Raw genomic sequence first — 11,911 nt, forward strand, 5'->3', positions numbered from 1 at the left:
TTATATGTTGTTTCCTTATTGAAATGAAAGACATTATAATAGATAAATAGTCTAAAAGTTGCCAGGATTAATTGTTCTCAACATTTCCCCCATGCCATTTCAACCTCTACTGAAATTGTGCTGAAAAATCTGGACTCTGTCCACCAGGTGGCGGCAACGCGCCTTTACTTTGAAAGAAGAAGAAGAAGAAGAAGAAGAGGAGCCGGAAGCTTTTCCCCAAACATTGTCCGTCATGGCGGCCTCCATCGAGAGTTTGCTGCAGGAGATCTCCGGAGTTCAAGACCCGATAGAGGAGCTGCAGAGCCTGAAAACGGCTCTTTTGTCGATTCCTGTCAGCTCGCTGAGAGACTCGGTGAGCGGGCAGCGGCTGCACGTCATTTTTTCGCTGCTGAACTCCAACGAGAGGTGGGTTCGACCCGGCGAGTGGTTTGTTTACATCAGACTGCTGAGTCAGGCCATTGCTTTTTTTTTTTTTAATTAGGGAGGTTTAACACGTCAGCTGGTTAAAACTCTGCATTTATATAAAGATCCGTGCGGGAGACAGTGTGTGGCTGTAATGCTGCTTCGAAAATAGTGAAGAATGTGCATGAAAATGGGTTTAAAGCGAGACTGTGGCTGCTTTATCTGCATTATTCTGCTTCATTCGTGGTTCCATGCAGGAAGTTTAACTTTTTTTTTGCACCATTTTCCAATATTTATTGTTTCTCAGCAGTGCGGAAGAGATTAGTGAAGCCAGGTTGGGTTATATATTGACCACGTTACTGTAATTATTGTTTTTATTATGACAACATATCATTATAAAAGACCAGAAAACAAACCCGAGCTAAAAATGGTCTATTATTATTATTATCTGTCTATATATTCTCATCCAAATTCCATTTAATGTCCATGTTTGTTTAATGTAATGTTTTGTGATTTTTAGGGTTTATTTGTTGGTGTGTTAAACTGAATGAGCTTTGAAATATCAAATGGTATAGTTGCACAAACATTATTAATACTGACTACTTTTATTAGGGATATACAGTTTTTTGTACACACACACACACACACAAGCAATGTGATGTGATCCAGCAAAATAGCTCTGCAATACATTTTGCCTGACTATTAGGAAAACGTATTCGGTTTTACATCACATCAGCAGAGGCTTCAATTCACCTGTACGGTTTTGGACATTGCTTATGTGTGCAGAAGTCGTGATAGCCATTTTCATGAGCAGGAAAGTTATTAATGTGACAATACACCCAGGTCCACACCTGCTCTTACAGATGTTTTCGGAAGCATTATCCACCCAGTCGCTCACGCACACAAATTTCAGATGCTAAAAGTAATTCAAAAATATGAGAAATCGACTTTTCTTGCGTGGGGCTCGCACTGACCGGAGTCCTGGTCCACAGGGAGCAGGTGCAGCTGTGTGTGGACATCCTAGAACGCATCCTGATGGCCCTCAGCCCCTTGCAGGTGGTCCAGAGCTACAGAGCGGAGCTTCAGGGAGGTTTATCCCACCCCGACCAGACCGTGAAGATACTGGCCTTGACACAGGTTGGCTGCTCACACAGAAAACAAATCAATTCCTGTCAAATAAAGTTCATCCAGAATGTGTTTAACTTTTGAAATGACAATGACGGAGCTCATGAAGTTGAAAACTACAACAACTTACATTTTATTGGTACATCTTGGAATGGTAAGTATTTTATTTTCAAAAATTTGTCTGGATGAATTTAACGGTTTAAAAAAAACAACAAATTTTTAATTTTCAACTAATTTAAAATTCGTAAATTTTAATTTAAAGATTTTTTAACAGTTTTAAGCTAAATTTGTGTTTTAGAAATGTTTGTTTTTCCACAATTTCCCTGCAATTTTAGTCAATTTAGGGTTTTTCCCCCCCATTTTTAGCTATATTAACAATTTTGTTCTGTTATGTTAACATATTCTCTGAGGATTTCAACGAGATTCATTCATTGTGCGTTTATCAGTTTCAGCTAAGAGATTAAAAAGCCATTTTGAAAACGAGTGCACTGTGCCACTAAAAGAAAAATCTGATTTAAAAATATTCATCTACATTGAATTTAGTGAAATGTTCAGCCAACCACTACACGGAATCTGAAGAGCCACGTGGCTCCGGGGCTGAACGGCGCTCCACGTGAGAGAATAACTCACAACGCCATCTGTTGGTACAATTGGGTACTACAAGAAATGTACATACTTGGTTTACTTGGTCTGCCTGCTAACGACGACGGTTATCCCGGCACAATATACGTGATTTAAAAAAAAAAAAAAAATAAATGTTGTTTGAACACTTTGTGAGCAGTGCATGTTTGTTTGTTTGTTTGTCAGATTAGCAGAATAGTGGGGCACCCGGAAGCTTTCGCCGAAATCGTCAACAATGACGAGGTCCTCCGGGCGGTGATCCTCTGCATCGGGGAGGAGAAGATGGGCGTGGCCAAACAGGTGAGGAACCGAACCCTGGAGCAGCAGTCAGGACAGTGTTTGTTTTGTTTTGTTTTTCCCGAATCAATAAGTTTTTTATTTTATTTCCCAATACAACACCACAAAGTAGACACTTACAGATCACAAGACAAAACAAAACACTGTTTTTGTTTTTTTTTAAATGATCATGTAATGCAAAAAAAATAGATAATTGGAGTGAGGCAAAAAAAAACAAGTGTCATTTACACAAAAAATCTAACTCCAAATTCCCTGTGTGATGCGTTCAGGCCATTCAGTCCCTGTCAAAACTGAGTCACTCCAAACCCGGATTAGACAAATTGTTCCAAACCGGCCTGCTGGAAGTGATGAAGGACGTGGCGGCCAAGAGCGACGTCATCCGATACAGAATATACGAGGTACCGTCCAAATGGGGGGGGTTGAGGGTTGATTAATCATCTTTTTAACTGACGCTCCTTCGGATAATAAAAAAAAAAAAACGCTCTTATTTTGGTAAAGTAATTGCACGTTTCGATACAGCCTCAACAGACTGTGGCTTCTCTTTGCAGCTGGTTGTGGAAGTGGCTTCGGTTTCTCCCATCTCCCTCGGTTACTGCGCCAACAGCGGCCTGGTGTCTCAGCTGCTGGGCGAGCTGACCGGGGACGACGTCTTGATCAGGTGGCTGCCCGGGTGTTTATTGCGCTCGCTCTTTATCGTACGGGAAAAACAAATGTCTAAACCAGGGGCGTCAAACTGATTTCAGTCGAGGGGCCACATCCAACCTGATCTGACCTTTTGGAGGCCCCACAAGTCAAACGTAACATGTTAAACTGCAGATATGGACAAATGTTAAAGTGTTTTCTTCTTTTGATTCTTTTGTACCTGCAAGAATTTGCCAGTCTATTCTGAAATTTATATATTAAAGGAAATCGGATATTATATTTGCAAAAAAAAAAAAAAAAACCTCAGTCTTATCTTATCTGGATATCGTATTTTTTAATTTTTTTTGTCAGAGTTCTTCCAAAATATGTTTATTGATTTTTAATAATACAATACAATCAACAACCTGGCAACATCAACCTGTACCAGAGGATATGAGCAAAATAACACACGAGACACACATTCATACATCCGTCCACACGCACACACACTTAGTGAAGTTTGCACGCAAAAATAATTAAACAATTTTAAACAGACCGTTGTACAGTACAACACAATGGTTTGGATACAGAAATATTAATGAGGAAAAACAAGAAAAAAAACAATGGATATCGTATTTTTATTCAGGGTTAAAACAATTTGTCATCATCTGGAAATTGTTTTGAGTTTACGTGTCTTAAGTATCACTTCACATAAATTGGACACCTTTTATTGTGAAAGGTGTTGCGTCATGTGACCTCCACAGATTGCATTAATTAATTCTGACCAAGGGCGGTTTTGAATGTCATTTTTTTGCCAATCAAGTGTTTTTTAGATCGGCCTCTTGTCAGTTTTCATATTTATACTTTAAAAAAAAAAAAAACAACAACAAATCACATGGCGGGCCGCATGTTTGACACCCCTGGTCCAAACCCGTTGTGTCTGTGTGCTCAACCAGAGCGACGGCCATAGAGATGGTGACGACCCTCGCCCGCACGCAGCACGGCCGGCAGTATCTGGCGCAGCAAGGCATCATGGATAAGATCTCCAACATGATCAGAGGGGCGGAGACCGACCCGTTCTCCTCGCTCTACCTCCCTGGTCTGTTTCGCCGTGACATTTTTTTTAGCTGCTTCATAATGGGGAAAATCTATGGGGTTATATTTGTGCCAAAATTCTGAGCGAGCGGTGGGAAAATTTGAGCGCAAAAAAATTAATTGTGCAAGCGCACTAATAGCATTTTGAGGAAATATTTAAATTGCGCAAAGACAAACTTGAGATCGCGCGCTCAAAAATCATTTCTGCGCTCAGATTCTTCCTCTGCGTGCTCAACCTCTCTCTCTCTCTCTCGCTCGCTCGCTCAAATCTCTCCACGTCCGCTCAAGTCCTGCTGTGCGCTCGCTCAAAATGTCCAAAGCCCAAATGTGACAGACACAGTTGTCCACCAATCACAGAAAATTGGGGCGGGCGTTGAACTCTGATTGGTTACTTCGGATTCTGGAAGCGCCTCATAACCAACGAAGAAGAAAAAGAAGAAGAAGAAGAGGAGGGAAAAACAAACTCCGGGGGAAAACATGTTGTAATCCAGGATCATTATCTTTAGTTTTCCTTATTTCTGTTTTCCCTCGCAGTTTGTTTTTCCCTCTTCTTCTTCGTCGGTTATGAGGCGCTTCCAGAAACCGAAGTAACCAATCAGAATTCAACGCCCGCCCCAAATTTCTGTGATTGGTGGACAACCGTGTCTGTCACATTTGGGCTTTGCACATTTTGAGCGAGCGCACAGCAGAACTTGAGCGGACGTGGAGAGATTTGAGCGAGCGAGAGACAGAGAGAGAGGTTGAGCGCAGAGGAAGAATCTGAGCGCAGAAATGATTTTTGAGCGCGCAATCTCAAGTTCGTCTTTGCGCAATTGAAATATTTCCTCAAAATGCTATTAGTGCGCTTGCACACTTAATTTTTTTGCGCTAAAATTTTCCCGCCGCTCGCTCAGAATTTTGGCACAAATATAACCCCATAAAAATCGCTCCTAAACGAACTTTCTATCTGCTTCATAATTCTTTTTTTTTTTTTTTTTAAATATGGAATTGCTGTAGGTCTGGTGAAGTTCTTCGGGAACTTGGCCATCATGGACAGCCCGCAGCAGGTGTGCGAGACGTACCCGGCGTTCCAGAACAAGGTGTTCGAGATGGCGCTGGACCCGGACCCCGCCATGACCGGGGTGGCCCTGGACACGCTGGGCCTGCTGGGGTCCACCGTGGAGGGGAAGCAGGTGCTCCAGAAAACAGGCACGTCTGCAGGAAACAGAGTTTCTAACAAGAAACCCGACACGAAAAGTCTTGTTTGAACATCTTAGATTTTTTTTTTTTTTTGCTTTATTTGAAAGAATTCAGGGTGAAAATAGAAATAAATGCAAAATTCTCCCATAATCTTCATTGGAATTTCTCCTCATAATGTTATTATAGAGGTCTTTTTGTGTTTATACGTTCGACTTTAGTATTATATTTAGAGTTTTCCACGAATGATACCACAACAATACATTATTGACAAGCTGTGAGCATAAGAAGTACATAAACATAAATACTGCAACGAATCAACGTTGGTTCAATTTTCACTTTTAATTTTTAGTCTCCTTTTACATTTTCAACGTCGAGCAACAAAAAGAACTGGAACGTCTCTGCATTGAAGGAAATGAAAGCGAATCGTGTTGCAATGTTGTCATTTTTTGTCCAGGGAGGTGCAGCAGGAAGTCGAGCCAACATAAAAAAAAAACACAAAAAAGTGTAACATTGGCAGAAATTTATCGCGGGAATTTTTTGTTTTTTAAGTCATTTTTAGTTTCAAAGCAGAAAAAAACATTTTAAAAAAGGCTTTATTTTTTTATGTTTTTTTTATGTTGTCTCAATGATACCAATGTTTCCGAAATTAAAAAAAAACAACCGCCGCTCTAAATATCCAAAGTCTTATATATGTGGCATGTCTTCAATATTATGCAGAATTACAAATTTGCCATTAATTTGCCTCTGGATCTTCTTAAAGATACAATATGTCATATTTTCACTTTGATGGGATCTCAAAAGTTACACCAGGTGAAACTGGTGTCTGCCCATTTAATGTTGCAATACAAGTTTGTACCACAAGGTGGAATATTGAGCAAATTCAAAAAAAAAAAAACAATAACTTGAAGCTATTGGCTCCAGTGTGAACTCAACACTGCCCCCCAGTGTTCAGTAGAAGTGTGACTCTTCCGGAAGCAAACCCACATTTCACTTGTCGCTCTTCTTTTTTGTGCAGCGTTTTCTGATCATCCTTCTATTTTTCCGCGTTCAGGAGAAAAGTTCAAGGCCGTGTTGTCGAGGATGAGCCAGCTGGCGTCTGCTGGGGAGACGGCGCTCCGGGTGCGCAGCCTGGACGCCATGTCGCAGCTTCTCAGCCTCCAGGTATCCACCTGCAGAACCAACGGCTCGCCACGTTCCACCTTGTGCCTTTTAGTTCTTCAATTCTGTTTCTAATTTGTGCAGAATTCCCTTTTTTTGTGTCGCATTGAAAACTGGATGAATGTCCTGAAAATGTTTATTTTAGGTTTTACAACACAAATAACACAATATGAGGCGTTTTTTTCCCTTCAAAATCTTCAATTAATTTATGTATTTTAGGTTTTATAACACAATATGAGGCGTTTTTTCCTTCAAAATCTTCAATTTGTTTATGTATTTTAGGTTTTATAACACAAATAACACAATATGAGGCGTTTTTTTCTTCAAAATCTTCAAATTGTTTATGTATTTTAGGTTTTACAACACAAATAACACAATATGAGGCGTTTTTTTCTTCAAAATCTTCAAATTGTTTATGTATTTTAGGTTTTATAACACAATATGAGGCATTTTTTCCTTCAAAATCTTTAATTTATTTATGTATTTTAGGTTTTACAACACAAATAACACAATATGAGGCGTTTTTTTCTTCAAAATCTTCAAATTGTTTATGTATTTTAGGTTTTACAACACAAATAACACAATATGAGGCGTTTTTTTTCTTCAAAATCTTCAATTTATTTATGCATTTTAGGTTTTACAACACAAATAACACAATGTGAGGTGTTTTTTTTCTTCGAAATCTTCAATTTGTTTATGTATTTTAGGTTTTATAACACAAATAACACAATATGAGGCGTTTTTTCCTTCAAAATCTTTAATTTATTTATGCATTTTAGGTTTTACAACACAAATAACACAATGTGAGGTGTTTTTTTTCTTCGAAATCTTCAATTTGTTTATGTATTTTAGGTTTTATAACACAAATAACACAATATGAGGCGTTTTTTCCTTCAAAATCTTTAATTTATTTATGCATTTTAGGTTTTACAACACAAATAACACAATGTGAGGTGTTTTTTTTCTTCGAAATCTTCAATTTGTTTATGTATTTTTAGGTTTTACAACACAAATAACACAATGAGGTGGTTTTTTTTCTTCATAATCTTCAATTTATTTATGTATTTTAGGTTTTATAACACAATATGAGGCGTTTTTTCTTTCAAAATCTTCAATTTGTTTATGTATTTTAGGTTTTACAACACAAATAACACAATATGAGGCGTTTTTTTTCTTCAAAATCTTCAATTTGTTTATGTATTTTAGGTTTTACAACACAAATAACACAATATGAGGTGTTTTTTTCTTCAAAATCTTCAATTTATTTATGTATTTTAGGTCATTTTAGGACAAGTTCTCTGACTCAAGAGTGAAAGGATGCGATTTCTTTCCATGTTTTACTTTCGAGCGAAACTTTTTTGTTTTTGTTTGTTTGTTTGTTTGTTTGCAGCCAGAGCAGCAGACGGACGACCTCTTGGCCCTGACGGAGTCTTGGTTTCTACATTTGTCCAAACATCCCATGGACATGATCCGCCACATCAGCACTCAGCCGTTTCCGGAGCTGCACTGTGCAGCGCTACGCGTGTTCACCGTGAGGACCGCATGAATTTAATCACAAACGTCAAAAAGAGAGTTTTTAATTTAATTTGAATAACTTTATTAAGTGAAAATTGTCCATGCAAGATAATTTATCAGGTGATGGAGATCTTAAAACGGCAATATGAAGGATAAAGACTGTCAATACGTGTGGAAAAATCTAAGGTATATAATCAAGAACCCCAGTTTTACAGTTGAAGTTACAACTAATTTGAACATTAAACTATCAAGAGAAAATAAAGAAGTGAACTCCTCGGGATTATGACGTCAAAAGAAGCTCGTTGGAGTCGATTGTAAACAAACAAAGTAGATTAGAAAAAAAAACGCAATAAGGTTTTTTGAGCTGCTTTAAGACGTCAGAGTTTCACAACCAGTGTTTAATGTTCAGTGATCAGTGAGATATTGGCTGAAACCTTTTGGATGTAGGTCAGATCGTCTTTTAAGGACATTTAACACAATGGACTAAAGACGTTTTGAAAGTTTATGTACTTTTTCTTTTTACTTCAGACTTTAATTTAATTCAGACTGTCAAAACTTGCATATATGTTTTAGTTTAGGTTTATTACAGATAAACCTCATAATTTTCTGCCTTTTAAACATTTTTTTTATTTTTTTTAAATATGTCTGGATTTATTATAGTAGAATAATAACATATTGTGCATAAGCACACATGCTGGCAGTAAATCATCATTCCTTTAATTAAAACTTAGGAAATTATGTTCTGTGCTGTATTCTGAAAAAGGTTGAGAATAGAGAAAAGTGTGTTAAAAAAACAAAGATCAATAAAAAAAATTATAAATTAATTTATTAAATAAAATAAATTATTTTTTATTTAAATAATATTAAAGAAAATAAAAAAAATAATATTAAAGGAGAAAAAAGTGTCAAAAATCAATCAATAAAAATAAAATGTTTTAATAAAAAAAATATTAAAAAAGGAGAAGAAAAGGGAGAGAGTGTCATGAGTTTCTGTCATCGTGTAACCCAAATGACTTTTAGCCCTGAGCTTGAAACAAATGACAGGCTGGTTATTTATTTATTTGTGGGGGCCTAATAAATTATTGATTTAAAAAAAAAAAAAAAGTCCTTATTTATTTATTTTCTCCCCCCAAATAAGCATATATGTATGTTCCACACAGTGTTCTCATATTATACATCCATTTTCAACACCTGCTGGGAAGGACATCGAAAATGAAAAACAAAACTTCAAGAAAACAGGGACCCACTCTTCTCTTCCTCCTCCCCGACCGTAATGTTGTGCCTTTAAAATAAAATAATCTAAATCCTCCTCGGACTTTTTGAGATGGACTGTAAATGCATCGCCGAGCTTTCAGCCGTACATCAAAAGCCGTTTTATTTATTATAATTTTTTTTGGTTTATTTCTGTTATTTTTAAAACCTTTTTTTTTTCCCCCAGGCCGTCGCCACGCAGCCCTGGGGCCAGAGGTCGATGATCGGCACGCCGGGCTTCGTGGAGTTCGTCCTGGATCGCTCCGCCGGCCAGAGCAAGGAGGCCAAAGACGCCAAGTTCGAACTGGTGGGGGCGCTGGCGTGTTCGACCACGGCCGCCGAGATCCTGGGCGGCCAGCACTTCATCCGGCTGAAGACGTACCTCCGGGAGGGGCCCTACTACGTGTCGGCCGTCGCCGCCGTCGGCACGGAGGGAGCGGAGTGAGTCACGTTAAAGTTCACAAGTCACAAGTATTTATCAGGCGGCCCCCCCGACACTAAAAACTCAACAGGACCAAGGATGTTACACAAATAAATGAGGAATTGTTCTTGACCTTGTGGATGAGACGGAAGAATAGCAGCCTTGATGCCTTTTAATTCTCAAAACAGTTCATTAATTTTGACGACGTGGGGATAAAAAAAAATACATTTATGTGGATCGCAAGTTAAATTAGTGCAAAAGGATCCAGTCGTCCTGAGATTTTGAAATTCAGATTAAAATCCACAGATTTTGTTTCAGTAAATTGTAGTTGTTCAATCATCACGTGCTTCTGGAGACTCTGATCTGGAGTTTTCATGTGAATGTTTACATCTGAGCCCAAAACGTGTGTTGAAACTCTGTGATAAAAAAATACAACTTCAAAGGTTTTCAAGAATTTTCTCGTAATAAAAAAAAAAAAAACTGGCAACCCCAAACAAGATGCAAATAATAGATCATGTCAATATAACTGAAGAAATACCAGCATAACCTGCAAACACGTTGATCTGTTTATCTTTAAAAAAAATATTTTGTTTACAAAATGGAAGGATTGTTTTATTTGTTTTTGTATTAAAGATGACTACTGTGTCACTGCTGATTTGTTTGTGTGTTTGCTTTTATTTTATTTTGCACAAACGAAAACAAAAATTGTTATTTTAAAGTAATTATTTTATATTTTGAGCCTCAATCGCTGATTTTATTAACGACACTTCTCAGATTTGTACCGGGGATAAAATACAAACATTATTTCTTAATAATTATAACCCCAAAATTATTTAAACATTTTTGTAACTTTTTTTTGTGATTTTTTTTTAATTAAATGTAAAGTTTTAGTATGAAAACCAGGACAATTACATAAATACTTTGACAAGCCTCCCTGATGATTCATTTAATGAGCGATGTAATCTCATTGAGACACGAGTATTGAAACATAAAATGTAGTGATAGAATAAAATAAAACACATCTCAGAAAGTGCAGTGAAAAGATGTTTACATTTACATTTTTTTAAGAATAAGAAGAAAAATAGATCCTTCAAACAATTTCCATATTATATTAAAAGTTTTCTTCTGAATACGGAAAATTAAATCACATTTTCTTATGTTATTCGGCCAAATTATATGAAAATCCGTCAAATGTATGATTGAAGAATCGATGGATTTTATAAAGTAATATTCCATTACTTAAGATACATAATTAAAATGGACTAGGCATAAGTAAGTTGCTTCTCCGCTCTCCTTCCCAGACAGAAAATATACATTATTAGGTTCCGAGTCCTGAAATTGACCCGATTGAAATTGTGAAGATTATTATTATAAACTCTTATACTTAAACGGCTCAACGGCGCCACCTGGAATATTTGAAAAATTCAGCCCCCGGATCCCGTTCCCCCTGGAGCAACGAAAGTCGGCACACATATGCAACAGCCCAAGACGCACAAAACAGTCTCTTGCACACAAACCGAGAACTCAACAGGAAGTCCATTATTTTGAAATGTATATTGGATTTTGGCAGATTTTTGAGTTTTTTTTTCTCGAGAGAACCAGTCCGATGAGGTAATACCAAACGACCTGCAGACTGACGTGGTGATAGAGTACAGGTTGGTGAGCAAGGCGTAGCAAACATGGCGCCATAATATCTGGGGGCGTGGCCAAACATGGACGTCGCGTGAAAAACAGGAAGTGACGTGTAAAATGGCCTTGACGTCGACTGAGCGGCGTCAAACTTGAACAAATTGCAGTTCGGCGACCCGACCGTCAAACGGGAAGTGGGGCTGTGCGCGTGGAAGGTCGAAGGTTCAATTCCCACCTCGCCCCCCCCACCCCCCCGAACTGCCTGTGTGGTTGGTGGCCGTGGCGGAGGTCACCAGTTAACAGGGGCACCAGTGAAACCGAAACACCAGCAGCTTCAATTAATAGTATTTTCGTCTCGCTCATATTAGTTGTCGTAGCACTTTTTTTTTTTTTTTGTGAACGTTTCTGGTTTAAGAGAAACAAAAGTGTAAAGTGCCGCAGATGTTGGAAAAGAGCAAAGTGATTAGGCGATAAAAGAAGCCGCTTCCTGCTTTCTGTCCATGCATTGTGTCTGAAGGTTGTCCGTCAAGGTGGCCTCATATTGACCACGTCAACGTCACAGGCATGATCTTCTTAAAGCTACAGTACAGTATATGC

The 11,911-nt window shown here is 38.0% G+C and overlaps 1 protein-coding gene across 1 annotated transcript; it reads left to right on the forward strand.

Moving 5' to 3' along the window:
- The first annotated feature begins 223 nt into the window (after positions 1-223).
- Positions 224-10,331, forward strand: psmd5 (proteasome 26S subunit, non-ATPase 5). Its single transcript, XM_080510535.1, has 10 exons — positions 224-405; positions 1,395-1,539; positions 2,335-2,448; positions 2,715-2,843; positions 2,994-3,103; positions 4,023-4,165; positions 5,158-5,349; positions 6,392-6,501; positions 7,889-8,029; positions 9,452-10,331. The coding sequence occupies exons 1-10, from the start codon at positions 233-235 to the stop codon at positions 9,707-9,709; spliced, it is 1,515 nt and encodes a 504-aa protein (XP_080366661.1). The 5' UTR covers positions 224-232; the 3' UTR covers positions 9,710-10,331.
- The last annotated feature ends 1,580 nt before the right edge of the window (positions 10,332-11,911 follow it).

This window comes from Blennius ocellaris, assembly GCF_963422515.1.
Source record: "Blennius ocellaris genome assembly, chromosome: 15".
NCBI classification, from domain to species: Eukaryota; Metazoa; Chordata; class Actinopteri; order Blenniiformes; family Blenniidae; genus Blennius; species Blennius ocellaris.